Source organism: Chiloscyllium punctatum, chromosome 2 (assembly GCF_047496795.1).
Source record: "Chiloscyllium punctatum isolate Juve2018m chromosome 2, sChiPun1.3, whole genome shotgun sequence".
Classification (NCBI taxonomy): Eukaryota; Metazoa; Chordata; class Chondrichthyes; order Orectolobiformes; family Hemiscylliidae; genus Chiloscyllium; species Chiloscyllium punctatum.
Window position 1 is genome coordinate 144,043,001 of NC_092740.1, and position 24,881 is coordinate 144,067,881.

General features: G+C 40.8%; 1 protein-coding gene across 8 annotated transcripts in view; it reads left to right on the top strand.

Annotated features, from left to right (window-relative positions):
* Positions 1 to 24,881, top strand: part of slc20a2 (solute carrier family 20 member 2) — a 156,004-nt gene that overhangs the window by 114,999 nt on the left and 16,124 nt on the right. For all 8 annotated transcript variants that reach the window (XM_072589281.1, XM_072589296.1, XM_072589311.1 and 5 more), the window contains 6 exons: positions 10,961 to 11,101; positions 13,794 to 13,879; positions 13,992 to 14,088; positions 17,005 to 17,124; positions 17,215 to 17,415; positions 20,385 to 20,973. In XM_072589281.1, coding sequence (XP_072445382.1) covers positions 10,961 to 11,101; positions 13,794 to 13,879; positions 13,992 to 14,088; positions 17,005 to 17,124; positions 17,215 to 17,415; positions 20,385 to 20,973 — 1,234 coding nt within the window. The remainder of the gene's footprint in view (positions 1 to 10,960; positions 11,102 to 13,793; positions 13,880 to 13,991; positions 14,089 to 17,004; positions 17,125 to 17,214; positions 17,416 to 20,384; positions 20,974 to 24,881) is intronic.

Here is a 24,881-nt window from a genome sequence, read left to right on the forward strand (position 1 = left end):
GACATGCTAATCCTTCCACACCCCCTCACCCCATTCCCCTTTCCCACTGCAAAGAAAGTTTTCAACTGGAAGTCACAAAAATAAAAGCTAATTATGTTTCTTCAGACTCATGAAGCAAATAAGTACAAAGTCCTGAAAGCATCTGCTTATGTTCATTCTCCATTGTTAAACCCTTTCCAGCCATTCAGATTTTGTCAGATATGTACAAATTGTCCAATGAGGAATCTATGTAGGAAAATCCACAGGCAAATATCTGTAGTTATCTTGTGATCATCCTAACTAAGTGTCGTCCTATTTAGAAGGAGTCGGCAGGCATTCAATTAGCTCTGTCCATTGGAAGCCTAATCCCCATCGTTTTATATCTATCATGGTGGTTTTGATGTTATTGTTTTGTATTTTAACAGTAGTCAGACTGATGTCCACATCACCTACATTTTACAGCAGTTTTTATAAAGTTCTCTTTTCAACTGTAGAAAGAAGAGCTGCAACTATTCAGTAAAAATCTCTGATCTTTTACCCTTTTTCTTAGCTAGACGTCCAGTGCACTGATAGTGTGGTGCTAGATTTAGTGCAAAATTAGAAATGTGAAGTCAGCTACCAATATGTAAATTGTGAAGCTCAATTTTATATATTTAAAAAACAAAAATTTGACAAAATGCTGACTAATCTCCTCTTAGAAGCAGTTGTCAGGCCTAGCTGGTGTGCTGTACATTAATTTCCAACATTGGTGTTAAGTAGAGCCATAGACATGTACAGCACGGAAACAGACCCTCATGTCCAACTCCTCTGTATTGACCAGATATCCCAACCCAATCTAGTCCCACCTGCCAGCACCTGACCTATATTCCTCCAAACCCTCCCTATTCATATACCCATCAAAATGCCTTTTTTTTTTAAATGCTGCAATTGTACCAGCCTCCACCACTTCCTCTGGCAGTTCATTCCATGCATGATTTACATTACATTACATTTACAGCGTGGAAACAGGTCCTTTGGCCCACCTAGTCCACACTGACCCGCCGAAGCGCAACCCACCCATGCCCCTACATTTACCCCTTCACCTAACACTACGGGCAATTTAGCATGGCCAATTCACCTGACCTGTACATTTTTGGACTCTGGGAGGAAACCCACGCAGACACTGGGAGAATGTGCAAACTCCACACAGTCACCTGAAGTGCGAATTGAACCCAGGTCTCAGGCGCTATGAGGCAGTAGTGCTGCCCACATACCACCCTCTGTGGAAAAAGTGCCCCTTAGGTCTCTTTATATCTTTCCCCTCTCGCCCTAAACCAATGCCCACTAGTTCGGGACTCCCTGACCCCAGGGAAAAGATTTATCCTATCCATGCCCCTCATGATTTTGTAAACTTCTATAAGGTCACCCCTCCGCCTCAGATGCTTCTTAACTTTGAAGGGCCTTTTCAGTTGTAAAAATAATTAAGGTAATCCACTACTTTCCAGCAAAAACAAATGCTTTTTATTTGTGAAGGCTAGGTGGTCAGTAATATTGGTAGCTATACATAAAGTCAAATAAGAAGAATGGTCAAAAATGGATTTTCCAGAGATATTGTATGTACTCTAATAGTCAGTTTTTTTTTGACTACATTTTGAAGGTTAAATTATGGGGTCGACTCTTACATGGATACTACTTTTGAGGGACTGAAATTCATTCCTGTCAAAATTCATACTATACTATTAGCCCAGTCGATCTCTGAATGAATAGAGGGGGAGAAAAAAAACAACAAATTATGGTACTTCTGAAAACCCGGAATAGAACACAACAGCCAGTGGACTGGAACGAAACAACCAGTGGATTGGAAAGCTGGAGCAGGACATGACAGCCAGAACACTGACTCATAAATGTTGATCTGTTTCTGTGAAGAGCTAGGGTCAACTTTTGGGATCTATGGAAAGTTGCAGGTTATTTAGCAAAAAAAGTCTATCTTTGTGAGAGACTATCACTTGAGTATACACCATATCCTTTTGGAGGTGATTTGTGGAGGGAATTAGAGCCAAAAACTTTGAAAGCTTATTGTCAGTTTTTTCATTCTGTACCTAAATTTTGGTTTCTTTTGTCGTTCATTCTAAATTATCTTTCACATGTCTTTTGCACACCCTTTTGTTTATATTTCTCACAACAAACCCTTAATTTTATTGAAAGCAACAGGAGAAATCTGCTTCAAACTTCGCTGTTCTTACCTCTTATATAAAATTCGCCATCCTCTTACAAATATAATTCGCTTGCTTTTTGCATATAATTTATTACAGTTCTCTAGCTAACACCAACTTGACTAGACAATTGTTCTCTTACAATTGCTATTACAAATCATTACTACACTCTGCAATAAAAAAGCCTTTTAGTTAAATTGTGTTGGTTTTGTTTTGAAGCTTTTAAAGATAGACAGGCCTGTATTTTGGGCTTAAGATGGCAATTTACCACCAGACTATACCCATTCGGATAGAGGTGAACAGTTTGTTTACGCATGTGCACACCTCACCTGAATAATTGCAACATTTTAACCCGAGTGACCCTTGCACTGTCAGTTCCAGAATGTTGCTTGAAACCCTGCACACCTCTGCATTTTTTGCAAACTATTTGGTACTGGCAACTTGCCCTTTTTTTTTATATATATATAAAGGCAGTCAGTATCTTGAAAGGAAGGAACACATGGTATTGCTGCCTTGCATGCAATTACAGACTGAATAGCAGGTAAACAGAAGGATCCATAGTGCTCTGTATAGACTTGCTGACCTTTTGTGATGCAAGTAGATAGGGAGAAGCATCAATAGAGAGCTAGAACACGCTTTGTCTACCAAAGAAAGTGGGATCACATGGCCCAGAGACATCTGTTCTGAGTCTGTGCCCTAGGAATTGATAGTGGCAATATCACAGAAGGCTAATGATTGCCAAGTGGGCTGTCAACATCATTGAAAGTATATTGACATCTGCTTATTCCAGTCCATGCAATCTCTGCTGCTACTCTGCGTATCACACTCCAGTGCCAGACACTTTGGGGTCTTGTGTATAATATCCTAAACATCATTCCTGCATGCCTTCTATTGCTGCTAACCTTCCACCACCCCCTTTTAACTCCACATAACTCAGGTTGAGGTCTTGTGTGCACACACTGATGTTTCTGCCCTCTATAACTGTGTAAGAAGGGAGCACTGCAAAACCCAAGCAACAACTAGGAGACTTGTATCTTTGAACCCAATGACAATGATGAGGACAGTGGCAACAGGGTTTGTAGCACCTGATCTCTTTGAGAGCATTGAAAATGACACCATCATTCTGCCTTATACCTTTTTCAGTAGTTTTAAACGCTCAAGAACTACGTGTACCCAGCTAGAGGAGCTCCAGGAGGTGAAAAATAAAGCAACAACGCTTAATCCTGATGTGAATGCTTACAGCTACCTGTCCTAAGATTGGCAGTGCAGAAACCTTGGCATGGAATTAGTACCAGCATGTGGGGAACTGAGTGGCCTTCAGCCAAATGAGGAGTAAATGATAGGTCACTTGTCAGTTCACAAAAGGGCAATCACTCCTGCTGCAGAGGTAACATACAGGAGAATGTTGCATTTTATAGCTTTTTAATTGTCACTTTTATCACACAGCACATTTTGCAGCTGAACATTTTTTTTAATGTTGCTGAGTAAACAGTGCTGATGCTATTTGGATATTTTGTTGCCTAAATTTGAGATGAAGGTGGTGTACCAGCTGGTCAAGCTATATGACCCCAAGATATGTCCGAAACCAATCCTTGTTTTGAATATACACAAAGGGCACATTTATGCTCTGCCATATGCTGGCAGAACACCATGTGGGAAATGCAGGGTGGAATGAGCGACACCACAGAAGTGGCAAAATCTTTGTGGGTAAGAGTATTTATTTCTAGCCCACGCTCTAACAATTTGCAATAATTTTTGTTGCATTTATACTTGTTGGAGAAAGTGTAGGAGATACTTTATCCTTTTTTGATGCGACACACCATGCACACTCCAGTAGAAACATTAAATCTGCACTACAGAAATCAGCCACTTGCTCAACTGCTCCATTCTGTTCTCATGAGCTTTATTCTTACATTGTACTGACTTTGTGAAATTTTTCAATACACCAATTCCCTTCTCCCTCCGAGATTCAAACTGAATAAATGCTTCATTTGCTTCCCTATACACTTTAATGCCAGTGTAGTGTAGTTTTTTTTTTGTCTGTGTGTTTGATTGCTGTCTTTGGTCTGGGTTCAGTCTTGAGTGAAAACAATTTCTTCACATCCATTCTGTTAAACTCCAATCATAATTTTAACTACTCTGCCAGATATCCTCCTCTTTGTCTTTCTGTTGAGAAAAGAACTCCAGCTTGCTGGAGTTTTCCCTGTTGGTCCAGGTGTGTAAATCTTAAGCTTATTCACTGGGTTATATTTTGCTTTGATGATGCCATTCCAGGCACCACCTGATTGCCAACAAAAAAAACGAGGTGTGAAAAGTCAGAGGCTGGGAATTCTGCATCAAGTGGGTCACCTGATGTCTTTACACTCTGAACAAGGGCCAGGTCAGAAATCTGGATCACACCATTTTCCTGGATGGGCAAAGCTGCAATGCTTGAATCTTGAACTACACTTCCTCAATGTTGCTATTATTTAAACTCCTCCACTGCTAGTGAATTGTGACTAAAGTATGTAGGTTCCACAAAATGTACTGCAACAACTCAACATTGACATCACCTCACTCTCCTGGGCTTCTGCGTCTAAGGTCAAGGGTAATACTGTCACAAAGGGGCAAACTTCCAAGTCGTGCATCATCTTGACTTGACCAAGAAAGTCACCTGAGGTATGTTCAAAATTGTTACACTAAGGTCTAGTGGGCGCACCTTTCTCACAAAGACTGAAGCAGTTCAAGGAAGGAACCACAATTTTGTTGGCAGCAAATATAGCCTCTCCAGTGATGGCCATATTTGAACAAAATTTTAAAAACACTTTTTTTATTATTATTATTGCACATTTGTATTTTGCTCACACTCCATCAATTTCTCTTCGTATAAAGCAACTGGAAAGTGTTTCCTGGATACGAGTTTCATTTCATTTAGAAATAATTTTGCAGCTAGAATACAACAAAAGGTGCTCATCTCTCCTTTTTTTGAGAATTATTTGAACAAGATAAAAGGGTCTGTTTCCATACTGTATGACTAATGTTAACAAATATCACATGCCAAACGTCAGACTGCATCATTGTTGTTTCTGAGCATTTGTTGGGTATCTGCAACAAGCTTCCCCCATAAGAACTTGCTTTTTTGCCCTAGCTCCAAAAACTACCACTTCCTCTTCCTGCCCATGTACACAGTACAGAAATGCAGGAGACCTCAGTTTGAGGCAGATTTGATTTTGGTTGACAAAACATCTTAACTGGCTGAAGAAAGCAAGTTTAATGTTTCACTCTCTGAAATCTGCACTCGAAACGTATTTTCACTTAAATCTGGTTTTACTGAAGAAATGTGGAATCTAGAATGAGAAAAATGTAAACTGTACCATATTATAGTGTTGCTTAATCTTTTGGGACTTTTGGGACAGCTTTTTGTGAAGGTAAAAACAATAACTGCAGATGCTGGAAACCAGATTCTGGATTAATGGTGCTGGAAGAGCACAGCAGTTCAGGCAGCATCCAAGTAGCTTCGAAATCGACGTTTCGGGCAAAAGCCCTTCATCAGGAATAAAGGCAGTGAGCCTGAAGCGTGGAGAGATAAGCTAGAGGAGGGTGGGGGTGGGGAGAAAGTAGCATAGTGGGTGAGTGGGGGAGGGTGGAGTGGATAGGTGGAAAAGGAGATAGGCGGGTAGGACAAGTTATGGGGACCGTTACTGAGCTGGAAGTTTAGAACTAGGGTGAGGTGGGGGAAGGGGAAATGAAGAAACTGTTGAAGTCCACATTGATGCCCTGGGGTTGAAGTGTTCCGAGGCGGAAGATGAGGCGTTCTTCCTCCAGGCGTCTGGTGGTGAGGGAGCAGCGGTGAAGGAGGCCAAGGACCTCCATGTCCTCAGCAGAGTGGGAGGGGGAGTTGAAATGTTGGGCCACGGGGCGGTGTGGTTGATGTTCCCTAAAGCGCTCTGCTAGGAGGTGCCCAGTTTGTGAAATTTATAATGTTATGTAATTATTCATTTGTATTCCATAGAATAAATACACCTTTTATGTTTTTGCCTTGCACTGTTGTCTATTGTTGAACCCAGCCTTGTTGAACATGGTCATTATCTGGAAGGGTTATTCAAGATGATGCTGTGGATTTTGTGGACTGACTAAATCAAAGAGAGGGGTGACCTAAGAAAAGTGTACTTGAAGAAGAATTTCCCTAATGCTGTGAGAATCCAGATCAAGGGAGCTCAGTATTTGAATTAAAGTTGGGTCATACAAGAGGTAAATCGGAACCACTTTTTTTTTCTTCTTACCAAGGGTGGTGTTAATATGGAATAATACAAAACACAGAATTGGTGGATGCTGGAGATTTGAAACTAGCAAAAACAACTCGCTGGAGAAATTCAGTAGGTCTGGTAGCATCTATAGAGCGGAAACTGTTACCATTTTGAGTCCAGTGACCCATCTTCATAACTGAGGCTGGGAAGAGTTGGTGAGAGGATGGGGGGGAATAGTTAGGCAGACAAAAGACTTCAGGATATTGAGCCAAGGAAGAAGAGAAGCTAGATAGGTGATAAGGGGGTTGGCTATACTGAAAGTGACCCATTACATGACAGGCTGTAGGGTTGAGAAAAAGACATGGAACAAGATGGGCTCATGTGCTAAAATTATTGAATTTGAAGTAGAATCACTATCCAATGCCTCAAACAGTCCTGCACTTTACCAAATCTAGTCTATTCCTGCTCACAATGTGGTCTTCTCCATATTGTGGAGACTAAGCAGGCTGGTGACCAATTTGTGGACCACTTACATTCTGCCTGTAGAAATGATCTCGAGCTGCCAGTTGCCCGCCACTTCAAAACACTGCTCAACAGAGTCTTGGGTCTGCTGCAATGCTCCAGTGAGGCTCACTGGTCTTTCTCCCCTGTTCCACTTCAACCCCCCATAACAAAATACCACTTTTTTTTTTCCTATCTGCTTCCTAATCAGTTCTGAAGATGGGTCACTTGACTCAACATTAACTCTGCATTCCCTCCACAGTGATGCCAGACCTGCTGAGTTTCTCCAGCAATTTCCATAATCTGGAACACTTCTTCCTCCAACTGTTGGCAGTTGGTCAATTCAAGCTTTAAAGTCTGAGGAAGAATTTTGGTGGATACCTTTTTTAAAAGGGACATGAGAACAAAGGCAGAGAGAGGGCTGTACTGGGGCTGCAGCATAACTGCCTCTTGGAAGTCTCAGGTGGTTGGTGTGGTGGCAAGAAAGCTCTTCTGAGATTGGTTATTGAATGTGACTCAACTGCCAAAGTAGAGGGAACATTTTACTACCTGATTTTGGGAGTATGTGTTGCTGAGTAGGTGAAGATGGCAATCGTTGCATTCCCTGATCACTCAACATGAGAACATGACATAAAGGCTTCTATGGTTTGTTGCCTAGGAAAATGGTTTAGGAGCACTTAGTGTCTCTTAATAATGAAGCATATATGTAAGCTAGATATACCACCAGAAATATGAGAATAGGAGCAGGCCTCTTGAACCTGCTTCACTGTTCAATAGGATCACAGCTGATCCAACATTCCTCAAACCACTTTTCTGCTCTTTCCCCATAGTCCTTATTCCACTACTGATCCAGATTCTCTCTCCGCTTTAAGTATACACAAGGTCCCTGCCCCACAGCTTTCTATTAAAAGGAATTTGAAGGGCGTTCAACCCTCAGAAGAAATTTCTTATCACCACCATCTTAAATTGGTAGCCTTTAATTCCAAGATTACGCCCTCTAGTCCTAGACTGTCCCATGAAGGAAGCCATCCTCTCAGCATTTACCCTATCAAGCTCCTTAAGAATCCTTTTATGTTTCAATGAGATCACCTCTCATTCTCAATTCCAGTGAGTAGATTCCTGACCTGTTTAACATTTTGCTCTTGATACAATCCCTCCATATTGGTTGCCATCCTAATGCAGCTTCTCTGAACTGCTTCCAAGGAAATAGTGTTGTACCTTTAAGAGGACCTGAACTGTTCTCCTCACTCCAGATATAGTTTCACCAGCATCTTGTACAGTTGTAGTTAGACTTCCCTACGCTTGTACTCCAACCCCCTTGAAATAAGGGACAAAATTCCATTTGTGTTCCTGATTATCTACTGCGCCTGTGTGCTAGCTTTCTGTGTTTCATGAACAAGTCCCTTTTTTTGTATTACAGGTTTCTGCAGTTTTTCTCCATTTAAATAATACTTTATTTTCTCCCTTCCAAAATGAACAACTTTGTATTTTCTCACATGATACTCCATTTTTGTCCACTTAGTGCATCAATATTTTTGTAAACAGTTTGTATCCCCCTTGCAGTAGGCCTTTCCACCTATTTTCATCTCAAGTGCATTCACTTCCTTCCTCTAAGTCATTTAATACATTATTGTAAACCATTGCAGTCCCAGCACTGATCCCTGTGGAACCCCATTGGTCATTTTTTGCCAACCTGAAAAAGAACCCCTTATCCCCTTTTTGCTGTTTCCTGCCCAGGAGCCAATTCTCTATCCATGCCAACTGCCTCCAACTCCATGGACTCCTTTGACTTTTTGCCGGACACCGAAAAGTCCAAATACAACACATGGTTTCCCTCGATCCTCTCTCATTGAGACTACTTTCAGAAGCTCTAAATTAGTCAGACATGATTTCTCTTTAATGAAGTCCTATTGACTCTGCTGGATTTATATTGTGACTTTATAAATGTTCTGCTAGTACTTCCTTAATTGATTTCAATACTTTTCCAATTATAAATGTTAGACTAATTGTCCTATAATTAACTAATAGTTAAGTGTTTTTGCACAGGGTGACACATTGAATTCCAATCCTCTGGTACATCTCTGGAATCTAGCGATTTTTGGAAATATAGCCATCAATACATCCACAATCTCTCTAGTTTACTGCTGATGACACCTGTGCTACATTTAGAACAATTGGTGTGTGTGTGTGTGTGGCAATGATTTGGTTTTGTGGACAACATCCATGAGGATCAGGTCTCCAATATGGTCACACTGACCTGGGTGAATGTTTGACCAAGCTGCGTTGATTCACTGTTAAGCTATCTCACTCTGAATCTGTGCTCTTCATCCGGTCACTAACCGCAGGGTAGCTGTTTCACGAGAGGTTCTGAAGTCCACTTTTATTGAATCCACACTGCATGAATTTACAATTTGACTTTAGTTAGCAAGGTGTCTTGCCCCTTTATTAATGCATATGGTAGTTAGTTATTTTAATTTCATCGCTGTTGTACAGTTTGATTTGCTGCTGGAAAGCATTTTTTTTAAAAGCTGAGTTTCTTCAGTTTTACTAAGTGTAAAGGGCACAAACTGAGTCTGTGCATGAACAGATTAGAGAATTTTAAACAAAAAATATCACTTAGAAATTTTCCAATATAGGGCACCATTTTGACTCCATTTGAAGGTATGAATTGACACCGCATGTTTGAATGCTGACTTGTAATGGGTAGGTATCTTTTTATTGGTGCTAACATTAGGGTTGCTCATTTACATGTGACCAAAGGTTTAAAAGAAATCACACAACATCAGGTTATAGTCCCAACAGGTTTATTTGGAAGCATTAGCTTTTGGAGCACTGCCCCTTCAGGTTAGTGCTTCATCACCACCTGATGATGGAGCAGTGCTCTGCAAGCTAGTGTTTCCAAATAAACCTGTTGGAGTATAACCTGGTGTTGTGACTTTTTTAACTCTGTCTACCCAGGTCCAACCTCTGCTCCTCCCCATCATTACATGTGAGACAGCTGGTTTTTGGTACGATTCTCAATTACAGGATTTTGACCCTATTTTACTGTTAGGGGTATGGTAACAAAGTTCCAATCATTTTCCCCACCTGTGTATTTCAAACATGAGCAATTAGTGTTCTTGTTTCTCCCCCCCCCTCCCCCCCCGTTGCCACTAACGCACTAACGTGGTATTTTATTCTCCTAACCCAGATAGAATTTTTGGGCACACACACACAGCCTGTAAATTTTTTGGTTCTATTTACAAAGCTTTTTGTTTTCTAGTTGCTGAGTAACAGTTCTAATTTGCCTAAGTGCTCACTGCTCTCATGTTCCTGATTTCAACTGGGATGAGATTTTGACAGTGTAACTTGTGTCTGTTCTGGTGTAGGAGGAGAGAAATTTGCAGGGTACTTGTATTCTCAGACATTGGGAAAGTCAGCTACAAGTATTTAAACAATGTTCTGGTAGAAATGTAAATGGCCTAGTGACTGCCTGCTTAATAACTTAGTCTGTTGTTTGTTTGTTTCACTGTCTCCTTGAGAAAAAACATTTTTAAAAAAAAACAATTGTCACTTATCTGGTGTGCCAGCACCTGTCAACTCTAGTCAATGTAAGTGACTTGAGGGAGTTCAATTCTTCTGTTGAAAGAAGACCACATATACCCAGATAAAAAATGAGGTCTCTGCTGGCAAGGACAGTTCCTGTACAAGTGAGCCATGTCATGTAAACCAGCTTTTCTGGGTCTAGAAACCAAATTCCAAACTGTGGGTTCAGATAAGTAGCTGAAGTATTACCAATCTTTCATGTTGGGGAAATATAAAAAAAAAGTTGTATTTATATGGTCCTGAAAGTTGAGAAAGAAAGCTCACAAGCATGTTTACAGTTAATATAGTTTTTTTTGGCAGTGTAGTCCCTGTTGCAGTGGAGGAAACAAGTGACCAATTTAAGCATAATAAAATCTAACCAACCAATGTGATAATCACCAGATAATCTCCTCGTGGGTTGTTGGTTGAGGGATCAGTATTAACCAGGAGAACTTTGTTAGTTCCTTGAATTTGTAAATGTTTTTTGTTTTTATTTAGGTTCTGCTATCTGGCAGCTGATTGCTTCATTTTTAAAGCTTCCAATATCAGGCACTCACTGTATAGTTGGAGCTACTATTGGTTTCTCACTAGTTTCATTTGGTGCTCATAGTGTTCGATGGATTCAACTCATCAAAATTGGTAAGTGACCTTTTTTCTGTTTTTGCGTGAATGAGAGCAATGATTTTAATAATTACAAATCACCACTAGCTTTATTATGTTAGTATTTTCTACTGATGCACTTCATTGGTTACACTTTACATTTACAATGCTCTGACTTCATTTTTATGCTCATCAGTAGACTGTAATATTGGCAAAGTGTGCAAAACCTTTTGTACCTATTAATTGTAGAACATCAGAGCTCCAGAAATGTACTGAAACTGGCCTTTTTGACCCGGAAGGTCAATGTACGTGCTAATGTTCCATAAAAGTCTCATCATGACTCACTCCATCTCCACCAAACATTTTTCTATTCATTTCTAGCTCGTTATTTTTCACATGCCTGGACAAGAGGTTATAGCTTTGATGTCAAAGTTAACAATTGATTCAGCAGCTTCAACTGATGCAATATAGATAAGTCTGATGCTGTGAGCTATCTTTTTGTTTTCCCAGACAGTCATTCAGAATGTGGGTAGTGGTCAGACCTGAATGGCTGGAGTTACTTTGAGCTATTCTTTATGCACCATGTGAAATAAAAGTCCTATCTATCGCTGATCTATAGTGCTTCTAATGTCTGTTTTCTGTAGAAGGTTGAAGCCTGAGACTACTTTGCTCTGGTCAGTTAAAGGAAATGATTTCATGTTTGCACTTAACCAGGAAGTGTGCCATTGATAGATGGAGCTGTTGCCAGTGTGTAGAGTCCCTAGGATCCAAACGGATATATGGGGATTTTTATTTTGAGGTCCTGTGTCAATGGACATTGTCTTTTATCAGGTGTCAGCTGATGAGGGTTAGCTGTATAGGCATCAAGAAGTCCATGTGTACTAACACATAATCAATTGATCTGTGCTGGAATTGGAAGTAATCCTCTTAGCTCCCTAGAGGTTGTTATATCTACTACATTTTTTTTAAGGTTTTTCTCCAATATGGTAGTAAGTAGTACTCCTTGAGTCTCTGAAGGCACTTCATTAGCTGGTTAGAAACAGCAGAGAATATTTATACTTTAGCTGAGAGGTGTGTAAACCCCCGTAGGAGAAGCAATTACAATAATGGCCTAGAATAAACCCTAATGCTATTATTTCACAGCTCCCACTTGGATGCATCCATACTCTCTACCGAACCAAATTTATGCCTGAGTTACTTGAATTTATGACCTATTTTGATAAAGTTTTTTTACAAGTGATAACTCCTGGTACCACTAAATTCCATTATTATGGTGAAGGAGACTTCTTTTCTCTTCCTCCTCCTCACCCTCCCCTTCACCCTCACCCCCAGTTTACTCTATATCTCTGCACACCATTTCAATCTAAATAAGCATCCAATGCCCCCTTGATCTCTTCAATTGAACTTCCCATGCAGTGCATTCCATAAATTTTTTTCAAAGTTTTACATCTCTGCAGTATTTGGGAGGGTAAAAGAACTTTTTATTCTGTTATTCCATTTTAACATTTTGTCTCCCATTTTTTTTAGATTAGATTACTTAGTGTGGAAACAGGCCCTTCGGCCCAACAAGTCCACACCGACCCGCCGAAGCGCACCCACCCATACCCCTTCCCCTACATTTAACACTACGGGCAATTTTAGCGTGGCCAATTCACCTGACCTGCACATCTTTGGACTGTGGGAGGAAACCGGAGCACCCGGAGGAAACCCACGCAGACACGGGGAGAATGTGCAAACTCCACACAGTTAGTCGCCTGAGGCGGGAATTGAACCCGGGTCTCTGGCGCTGTGAGGCAGCAGTGCTAGCCACCGTGCCGCCCATTTTGCTACACAGATTTTTAACTTTTTTTTAATTTTGGAGTTTGCTGAAGATTTTTTCTTTCTTAGAAATATGTTTCATGAGTACTTTTCCTTCAGGATTGCCAATGTTCCAATTTTAAGGGCACCTTCAAGAAAAAGGGAGCAGCAATGCTTTGGACAAGAAACGCCAGCTTTTAGTTTTGGATAGCTGCAAGGCATATCTGTTCGTGGGTAGGTTGGAAAAAGATGTGTACATAGGATGATCAGTGTTGGGATTTGTGGTTGGAGGTAATAATGAATGGCATGGAGTATGAAGGCTTTGGGAGGCAATAGCAACTCTAGGGCAGTGAGACCAGTGGTCTCTGATAAGCCAGGTTGGATTTGGAATAGGATAAGACTGAAGATTTTGAACAAGGGAGGATGATCAGGAGAACATTTGAAATATGTAGTGCACGCATCCAATTGTCACTTATTACATTTGCTGAACGCTACAGTGTACCAGATATGGATTTCCTTTTGTACTATTCATTTCATTTAAGCAAGAATATTGTATGGTTTACTGGTACAGATGCATTGAGATCCTGAATGTACTCTAAGCCCTATCAAAGCCATGTCCAAAAGTAGAGGGGCCACCCTCTGCTCCAGGTTAAGCTATTTAAATTTGATTCCAATGATAAGCCTTTCTTTGGAGACAACCTGTCTACTTGCATCTTTTCAAATCAATGAAAAATCACCTTTGGGACAGCTGTCCTGCTGACATTTAAATGGCCACCTAGTGGAACTTTTGTCATTTTGTCACCTATCAAATCTGGATTAAATTCAAATGGCAGCCTGATGTGGTGTTTTCCAATTATGTTCTTTGGGTGAATTGTGCTGTTTCAAGTGATTTTTGTTTTTTCCTTTCTTTGCTATGTGGAATTTGTCTTTGCAGTTGCCTCCTGGTTCATTTCCCCACTTCTCTCTGGGGCCATGTCTGGCCTACTCTTCGTCTTAATTCGATTCTTCATCTTGAAAAAGGTAAATGGTTTTTTGTTTTAAGAAGAGATTAATGTTGCAAATTACAGCACCATATTATTCGCCTTCTCTGTCTCTGATTTTCTAATAACAAATTATGTTGCAATTTCTGTAGGATGATCCAGTGCCGAATGGCCTGCGTGCACTCCCGCTGTTTTATGCTGCTACTGTAGGGATCAATGCCTTCTCAATTTTGTTCACAGGCGCTCCATGTAAGTATCTCTTGGATGGTGGTTTAGGCCTATTGGGGATGAAATTTGGTCTTTTGCAATAGCTATCAGGACATACATTTTACCCTGCTCCACTTTCTGATTCTAACAATTCAGCATTATCCATTTTGCACTGACAGCAAAATTTATTTTCTTCCCATCTACATTTGATAATTGGTTAACGAGTGGAAACAGTAACTAGGAACAAGTGAATCAAAGGTGACCTCTCTGGTTAAGTCAACAGATGGTTTTATCCTCCTCAATCCTGTTGTGTTTGTAATAACTGGCTATTAAAAATAGGAACCAAAGTTAGGTCTCACTACTTTCTGGATGCAGTCCGCATTCTAATTCCAGGATAGCTATGTAGCTAAGCAACACTTCTCAACAGAGAAACACTATAAATTAATGACCTTGGATCTATCTGAAGTAATGAGTTTAATGTTTGGAAGCAATGCTGTAACTTTTTAATTATAACTAGAATAATGCAAATTTAAGCAGACCTTCTTAGCCTCTGTTATCTATCTATCCACCAAAATAGGAATGTTAGTTACCAGTTTATCACAATATACTTTGTAATTGTTGAGCTTTGAAATTTTGCATCAGGAAATTTCCCAGAGCAGAAACGACTTGTATAAACTTCTGAGCCATGAATTCTTCCCAAATGTAATACTGCTAATGTAAATGCATAAACTGATTTAAGTCGGTCAAACACTGTCCTTTCACTTATCAATTCTGAACTGATGTCCATCCTGATGTGATAGTTGGAAGCCTTCGCTCCTGATACCTAGTGTGTAAGTGGACCAGAGGTCATACTCAAACTTTTCAGACATCTGAAGTGAGACTTAAAAATAGTAAGTTTAAATACTGGTGGTCATAAGTCTTCTGGTTGTGGAGTCAATGATTTGGTGATTGACTGACCTGAGGTAAATTTCCGTGTGTGCGTGCGTGCGCCTGGCTAAGGCAACATTTGTTACCTAGTTGCCCAGAAGACATTAAAGTATCAACAACATGTCTTTTCCTTGCCATATCTGGTTCAGGTGTAGAATAATTGATAAGAGATTCATTGATACAAATAGTTGACTCGTAGCATGTGAATACTGCAATATAGAAGGTGAGCTAGATGGCTTGTTCCTAAAGTCCAAAATTGCAAGCTCTTTCCCTCTCAGCTTGAAGGGGGACAATATAATACCAAGACCACTCACTGCAGCAGAATTGTATTTGATCACAGTTTGTGACCTGGCACAGCCTTCACTCAATCACTCAAAGCAAACGAATCCACCTTGGCTCAGCAAAGAGTGCTGGCAGGTGTGTCGAGCATTCTTAATGAGGTCGTTCCCAACGAAGAAGCAACCTAAGATGACTTGGATGCCAAGCAGCATACATGATGGACCGAGCCAAGTGTTCTAATAGCAAACAAATCAGAGCAACTAGCCAGAATAGAAGGCTCTGCAAAAATCCCATCCACTGTTGGGGAAACACAGCATATCCATGCAAAAGGTGAGGCTAAAGCAACTTTAGCCATCCTCGGCCAGAATTGCTCCATGGATAATCCATCTTTTTCTCCTCCTGTGATCACCAGCATTGCAGACACTATTCACCAATTCGGTTTGCTTCATGTGATACCAAGGAAGGGCTGAAGGCTCTGGACGCAGTGAAAGCTTTGAGGGCTGAAGACTTGTGCTTTAGGACTGTCTGCCCTAATCAAGTTGTTTCAATGCAATCACAACACCTAATTTGTACACATTTAATGTAGAAATTTGCCCTAATTTATCACATGGAAAACAGGATGAATCCAACTTAGCCAAGTACTGCTCCATCCGTCTACTCTGTTACTAACAAAGTGGCAGAATGTATCATTGCCAACTGATTTTAAAATGACACAATGACCTACTTGCTGATGCTAGTTTAGTGCTTGGAGGGCCCTTGGCAGATGTCTGTCGTGCAAGAGTAGTTCAGACATGGAAAAGGAGTTGAACTCTGAGGTGAGAGTTCCTGGCCTTTGACATCCAGTCAGTATTTGGCCAATAACTATATCAATCTCAAAAATTTAGGTTGAAAGGAATCAACAAAAATTTTCCTTGTTTTAGAGTTATATCTAACACCGAAACAAGATGGTTGTGGTTTCTGGAGGCCAGTCATCTAACTTTCAGTCACTGCAGGAGTTCTTCAGAATGGTATCCTAGACTAGGGCATCTTTAGAGCTTCGTCAATAACCGTTGCTCCATAATAAGGCCAGAGGTAGGAATATTCCCTGATGACTAGTGTTCAATATGGACTGCAATTTGCCATCATCTCGGACAGTACTGGATGGCAGCAAGTACTTGTCAGTGACATTGACACCTATGAAAGAATATAAAGAAGGAAAAGTCAATTCTGTTTCTCACCCCATCTTGGGAATTGGTATAATGTGTTGACAATTTTGTAATTCAATAATGTAAATACAAATTCTCTTAGCCTGCAAAAGGTTATGGGTTCTGAAGAATCTTTTGAGACTGAAGCTGATTTAGTTTTTTTGTGTAACACTGAGTAAGAGGGTGAAGGGGTCCAAATCCAAGGTGAATAATTGGAGTTGTGATGCAGACTAGCCCTCATTTTAATGGAATGGCAGAATAGTCATTCTGTGGAATGACCTGCCAGAAGAGTTGGTGGAGGCTGGTACAATAACAACATTGAAAAGGCACCTGGATGGATATATGAATAGGAAGGGTCGAGGGGGATATGGGCTAAATGCTGGCAAATGGGACTAGGTTAACGTTGGAGATCTGGTTGGCATGGACGAGTTAGACCGAAGTGTCTGTTTCCGTGCTAGACAGCTCTATGGCTACTCTTTTATTCCTATAGTTGGATTGCAAACTGTGCTATGGGTTTTACTGAGCTGAGCCTGCATTAAATAAATAATTGAGTTTATTTTTCTTGTAGTGCTAGGGTTGGACACACTCCCATTCTGGGCAATAATAGTGATCACCCTCGGTGGGGCCTTGCTGTGTGCAATCATTGTGTGGCTGTTGGTATGCCCTTGGATGAAGAGGAAAATAGAAAGTAAGTCCTTGCCATTTAAATATGTTAAGAACTGTAGGTACTGGGAATTGAACCCTGGTTGAAGTTAGAGCTGACCCATTTATCTTGCAGATAAACTGAAGCAAAGTGTGCTGTGTAGGATATCAGATGAAAGTCTTGATAAAAGCCAAGATGAAGATACACCAGTATTTAAAGAGCTGCCAGGTGTGAAGGATGGGGATGAGTCTGTGCTGCCTCTAACTGGTGAAATCTGTGAGGATGCTGGAGGAATCCCAGACAGCCATGTTGCTGGATCAACTGGAGTATCAAATGGTGAGTCACATGCCATTCTTGGGCTGCTTTTTTCCCAACTGGTTACAGCCGCCTGAGTCTCTCTGTCAAGACATTTATTTTAATGCACTTTTTCCCCCTCAGTGCAGATTTGAATTATCTATTTTGTTTGAATGTGTTGCTTCTGTTTTTTGGTTGTTTTTTTTTGTGACTTTTTTTATGTCTGTCTCTCTTATGCGCGTTCCCCCCCCAATCTCACTGCTCTATTGCTTAGCATTGTTAACCAGATATTTCTGCACACCCTTTGTTTCCCTCATACACCCATAGCTGAGATGTATCGGACAGGAAAAATGCCTTTCTTTTACAACATTTTTAACATTTCATGCACTTTGATTACTTTTGGAGGTCTGAAGCTTTGTGCAGGTGAAAATTTAACTTGTGTTAAACTAATACTTGTGCAGATTCGATTTACTTGTGTGGATCTCTGGATTGAACTTAGACAACTAATTCAGAGTCTTCAACAAAACCGCATTGGAGAAATTCAGCAGATGTGGCAGCATCTTTTGAGATGCCACTGGAGTCATAGTCATAGTTAGAGATGTACAGGACAGAAACAGACCCTTCGGTCCAACTCGTCCAGGCTGACCAAATATCCCAACCCAATCTAGTCCCACCTGCCAGCACCTGGCCCATATCCCTCCAAACTCTTCCTAATCATATACCCATCCAGATGCCTTTCACGTTAGTTCTGCTTTTCTCTCCAAAAGGAGCTACCAGACCTGCTGAGCTTATCCAACATTTTGGTTTTTGTTTCAGATTTCCAGTAGCTACAAATTTTTGTTTATATTATCAATTTGGAGTTGTCTTGGGTATTAAAACAAAGGAACTCCAGCCCATCTCTGAAGGGTTATCCTTCCTGTATTTCCTGACTGCTTCACTGGGAATACCAAAGAGATTTGATGTATTTTAAAATCATTGTACAAGTACAGCATACTAAAACTATGGGCCAATGCAACATATGTTTTTGTTGTTTATGAATGTTTTCATCATTCACTGTTCACTGGCCAAACTAATTGTGGAGGAAACCACTGCGTGGGAAGGTGGAACCAGCCAGACTGGCAGTGACTAATTTTACTTCCCTTTTCCTTCTGGTTTGAAAACACTGGTTTCATGAGTTTGTTGGATTGTCCATCAGTTTTCAGCTGAAGCGTGTAGCAGCAGCTGCTGCTTTTGGCTTCTGTAAAGTGTACGACTCATTTGATGCCTTCATATCTTAAGATGACTGTGTAGATGCTGCCGTTTTTTAACACCCCTCAACTTTGCTACTGATGCTGTGGAATTGGTAATAAAGTTATAGAACTGAACAAGCATGGAATCAGACTCTTCAGTCCAACTCGTCCATGCCAACCAGATATCCTAAATTAATCTAGTCTCGTACTGGCATTTGGCCCATTTCCCTCTAAGCCCTTCCTATTTATATACCTATCTAAATGTCTTTTAAATCTTGTAAATGTATCAGCCTCCACCACTTCCTCCAGCAGTTCTTTCCGTACACTTGCCACCCTCTGCATGAAAAAGTTACACCTTGGGTTCCTTGGTTAAATCTTTCCCTTCTCACCTTAAACCTATGCTCTCTCGTTCTTTTGACTCTGGGCTGCGGGTGGACCTTGACTATTTACCACATCCATGTCCCTCCGGATTTTATAAACCTTGTATAATGTCACCCCTCAGCCTCCAAGGAAAATAGCCCCAGGCTATACAGCCTCTCCCTATAGGTCAAACCCTCCAACTCTGGCAACTTCCTTGTAAATCTTTTCTGAGCCATTTCAGGTTTTACAATATGCTTCCTATAGCAAGGAGACCAGAATTGAATGCATATTCCAAACGTGGCCTAACCCAATGTTAGCCGCAACATGACCTCCCAACTCCTAGGAATGCACTGACTAAGAAAGACAGCTAAGTCAGTTAAGTTTAAAGCTTTCTAGTTGATTTTCTATTTTTGGTGCAGTTCAGAGACCAATAATAGATGCTGTTTTGTACCAGTTATTCACTTTTTATTCACTTTTTATTCCCCAGTCTTCTGTTAACTCTTCCTATCTGTCTAATTCTGGTCCAGTTTGATTCCAGTAGCACTTTCCCGCTTCTCAATAAGCCACCTAATTTCCTCTTTTCTTAAAAGAACTTCTGGATTGAACAGCTTGGAGCAGAAATTTGACATTTGAACAGCCGTCTCTCTATTTCCAACTCTTTCCTTTTACACTTTTCTGTGATGTAACTTAAATGGGAATGAGATAGTGTCCTTTCATTGCTGTCTCCTCTCCTGGATTCGTCAATGACATTTTGGAGGCCACTGCAGGTTTCTTCTTTATTGTTCTAGTTTAGGATTAGAAGCTGTATTTTAAATCCAATCGGAGTCTGCAAACCAAGCTGGGTCAGCAGTTTGAACCATGGTAACCCTCCCTTCCTTTTATACTACATCAATATCCATGATCTGCACAAATCATCTGTGGAGTGGGCTTTAACCCATGACCACTTGTCTCTGGAGGCACAGCTGACCCACAAAATAAATTGTTGCTCTTGTCATGGGTGGCTGCTTTTAAGCACAATGTACCATTCACTGGAAACGGTTTAGTGACACTTCTTGAGTTTACCTAACGTCATTCCTGCCATGTGATGTTGTTGCTGATTTTTGGTTCAGTTGGAGTTCATGAAAAGAGGAGATCAAGATTAGCTACTTGTCTGATTTTTTTTGGTTTTGTTTTCCTTTCTGTACTTTTTATTATGGGTCTCAGTAGCAAGGCTGTTCACTCATCGCCCTTTGTGGGTTGTCTGAAGAGGATGGTCGTGAGCCCTAGAAGTTGATTTCTTTGTGTGGTTTGGATATTTATCGCTGGGAAAAGATGATACCATTTATGGCATGACTAACTTTTGTGTGGTTGGTTGGTTTGTTTGGAAGGATCTAGTTCCAACATTAAAATCTGAACTCTGTTGATTTTTTTTTATTTCTGCAGGTAGAGCTGCATCTCTCACAAATGGCAGCCTGAAATCTCCATTTTCAAATGGTGCATTTAATTTTGAAGGACACACAAGGAGTGATGGTCACGTGTACCATACCGTGCACAAAGACTCTGGACTGTACAAAGATCTGTTGCACAGAATACACTTGGACAAGGTTACTGATGATCGGCCACAACCTGAGAATTCCTACCGCCTTCTCCGTCGCAACAATAGCTACACGTGTTACACTGCTGCTATCTGCGGTTTGCCTGTCCAGCCGACTTTCAAGTCCTCTGATTTTGTGGGGACAGAAGACAGTGAGAAGCTCGTGGGTGAAATGGCCTCCTACTCTAAGAAGCGGCTACGCTACGACAGCTATTCCAGTTACTGCAATGCAGTGGCTGAGGCAGAGATTGAGGCAGAAGAAGGTGGGGTGGAGTTGAAGCTTGCCAGTGAGCTGAGTGACCCCTTACCACCACCAGAAAATGCCATGGATGAAGACAAAGAGGAAGAGGAGAAGCCCCAAGTCCATCTGCTCTTTCACTTCCTGCAAATCCTCACTGCCTGTTTTGGGTCATTTGCACATGGTGGGAATGATGTGAGGTAAGCTCAGATAAAATTGTTTATTTCCACTAAATATTGTGGTGCTTTTAAAGCAGTCATCCATGCCAAAGGCAACACTCTGTCTCTCTATCTTGCGGGTCATCTGTGCCTCAGCTAGTAGAATCCCCGTTCCCTGAGGTAGAAGGTTAAATCTGGCTCCAGGGACACTTAAAGGGAAGGAAGGATTTAAAATTTACCCTGTTACCTCTCTGAAAGTCACTCTGTTTGAAGCTTACCAAATATGCCTTAATTTAGTATCTGATATTCAGTTCTGAAATAGAAAACTCAGCCACAAAACTCACTGGAAACTTGTCAACTTCAATAATATTATCCATTTTCCATGCCTTCAGCACCCACCAGTCTCAGAATGTGCCAGGTGTACCTTCAGATGACCAATTCTCAACGCACCCAGGTGTTGTTCAGAGACAGTAAAGAATGTCCTATTAACGGTTTATTTTGTTTTACAGTGCTTCCACTTTTTTTTGTTTTTGAAGCTCACGTGATCAAAGTTTAACTTTCCAAGATGCCTCTGAAAAGTTCCACAAATACTAACCATATATTTGTGCGTTCCTTCGTTGAACCCAAACTTTGGCCCATGGACTGACTGTGTAGGTTGAGTTAAATTGAACAGGCTTTACAGGACCGCAAACGTAACTTTTTGGCTGCACATCCATTTGGTTTTAATAAGTAAGCTTTGTATGGAACCAGTGCCAAGTCATATGAAATGCCAAAGGTGGATGAGCATCAAGGAAGCAGTAACAGCTGCTTGTGAAACCACCTAGCAATTTAAGCAAAATGGTGGCTTGCATTTGTATTTATCTTGGCTTGACTTGAAAGCTTCAAAAACAAAGACTCCTCTTTCCTAGTATGAACCCATATAAAGAAAACTTTTTTATTTATGTAGCAAATCACATTACTATTTGGCCCAAGTGGTGTATGCTAATGTTTACACTCTGTACACCTACTTCCTTCCTATCCAATTGCATCTTCTCACACTGTCTCCATATCCTTCTCTTTCCTTCTCCCACTTGCGTATTTTGTAAAATGTGGTTTGAAGTATAGTCACAGTTGTAATTCCAGAAACATGGCTGCAGGATGACATGGATTGGGACCTGAATTTTGAAGGATGGAGGACATTTAGGGGTGGCGGGAACTTGTGAAAAGGTCATGGTGTTAGCACAGTGGAAAGTGATGTGCCAGGGAGGTGACACTGCACTGTTAATCCAAAGACCCAGATAATGTTTTGGGTACCTGGGTTTAAATCCCACCATGGCAGATGGTGGAATTTGAGTTCGATTTTGATTTAATCTGGAAGTTAGAGTCTAATGATCATGAATCAATCCTTGACTGTCAGGGGAAGAAAACCCATCTGGTTCACTAATGCCCTTTTAGGATCGTAAGCTGTCATCTTTTCCTAGTTTGACACTTAAGACTTCTGGGCATTTAGATTTGGGGAATAAATGCTGGCTCAGCCAACAATGCTCTCATCACATGTATTTATTTTAAAACCAGTTCAGGAAACCAATATGTGAACCATTTGAATAGAGGCTTGAAATCCTTCTGGGAATGTTGTAGAAGCCCACTAACAGCAGCTACATGTTAGGGTGGAGTATAAAGGAAGAAATAATGAGCCTGTCTGCTGAGACACATGATGTTAATCGTGAGAGATTATAATATATACAGCCTTGAAAAGTCAGATGGTGAGGAATCCATTTAATGATTTCCGGATGGTCTTTTAGAACAGCATGTTTTGGTCCAGACCCAGGAGCTGGCTATACTAAACCTGGTTATAGTGCAACGAGATGAGTTAATCAACACCGGCAAGTTCCCCTCCAGGCCACTCACCATCCTGACTTGGAAATGTATCGCCATTTCTTCAGTGTAGCAGAGTTGGTAAAATCCTAGAATTCCCTCCCTAAGGATAGTGTGGGTCAAATTACAACATGTGACTTGCAGGATTCAAGACTGCTTACCACCACGACCACAGGAGCAATTAGGATGGGCAGTAAATGCTGGCAAGCCAGTGATGTCTGTGTCCCACGAGTGAATTTTTAAAAAGGATTCTGTGAGGTCACTATCAGTGTCCCATAATTTTACATCCTGTTTGAAGGAGAGGGTAGTGGGTCTAAAACAATTTTTAAAAAAGGTATAATTGAAGGCACAAAAGGAGAGCTGGCTAAAGGGAATTGCCAAATTGGGTTAAGTAATAGGTCAGAGGGAGGTAGGGGCAGGCATTTAAAAGGATATTTCAGCATACAAATGAGAGAGCCCACCACTCCAACTATTTACTCATACCACTTCTCTGGTGAACATGAAACTGGAAAGCTAATAGAATGTCCATCGTTCATTGCAAGGTGGATTGGCTACAAAGCTGGAAGTCATATCAGTTGTACAAGGCATTGGTATAACTGGATCTGGAATATTGTGCATGCTGTTGGTAACATTATTTAAAGAGGGGTGCCATTGTGTTGTCAGATGAGGTTTGTAAGGTTCACTAATTAATTCATGGAACTCTAGGTTGTCCTTACAGAGAGAGGTTCAACAAGATATATGCTTGTATACACCGGAGTTTAGAGCAAGAGGTGACCTAATTGAAAAGTACACAATCCCGAGGGTGGTTGACAGGGAATGTACAGAGATGGTGTTTCTTCTTACGGGAGGACCCAGAACCAGGGGACACCCACTTAAACTGATGAGAATTTTTCCTGTTGAGCGTCATGATTCTTTTGGAATTGCAATCCAGAGAATGTGGGCGAAGCAGTGACCTTGCATATTTTTAAGACAGAGGGAGATCTTAGAAACTTTACAGTGTGGGGTTAAAAAGCCATTTGGCCCATCAAGTTCACACTAACCCCACGAAGAGCATCCCACTCAGACCCAGCCCCTTACCCTAACTCCATAACCCTGCATTTTCTATGGCTAACCCACCTAGCCTACTCGTTCCTGGACAGTTTGGACCATCCATCTGATCGGCACATCTGTCAACTGAGAGGAAACTGGAGTACCTGGCAGAAACCCTCGCAGGCATGTGGAGAATGTGTAAGCTCCACACAGACAATCTTTCCAAATCATCGTTAGACCCTTTCAAAAATATTTGAAGGCCTATCAGATTTTATTTTTCCCTGCATAACAAAGTGCTGTAGTTTGCTCGACCTTTGCTAGTTATCCATTCTGATAAGATCCTCGTAAAACTTATTTTCTCCACTTCCTGCAGTGCTTGAACATCTTTTGTAGAATGGAAACTAGATATGCACTTTAATCTACACATAAGGGTGGACTCTGTCTTTTGAGTGCTTTATTGCTGGCTTTCTAAATTGGGAGGCTTGTAACTGTAAAACTATTTATTTACTTTGTTTTAAGTTTGTAAAAATAGGAGTCATCTATGTAGATAGATATAGAAACTTAATCAGAAAGTGAAATTGGACCTGCAACAAGTTCAGTAAACATGGCAAGGACATGATTATCTGTTACATCACTGTAACACTTCCCCAAAGTATGCTGGCTGTAACTTTGAGAAATTCACAGCTTGTTCATCAGCATCTGTTAATTGTTGGGGTTACGAACCACTGTTAAAACTCCAAAACTGACCTAGCAGACGTCATGTTTCATTGGCCTTAAATCTAATCATGGAGCTCAACCACTCAACTCAACTCCAGATGTTGTATTTTATACAAGTTGACTTTGACGGAGTCTTATAACTTGTGGTTTAATGCTCTTTGGTGGGATGGGGAGGTAAGGTTGGTAGTTAGAAAAATGGAATTGAATTGGGTTACTTGAAATGGGGATTTAAGGAGAAGCTTTCAACAACTATTGTCCATCACAAGTGAGTTAGGTCAGAATGATTTATGACTTTTTTTTTCAATAGAAAAGTAGTAAATGATACAAAAGAAATTCCATTTGAACTAATA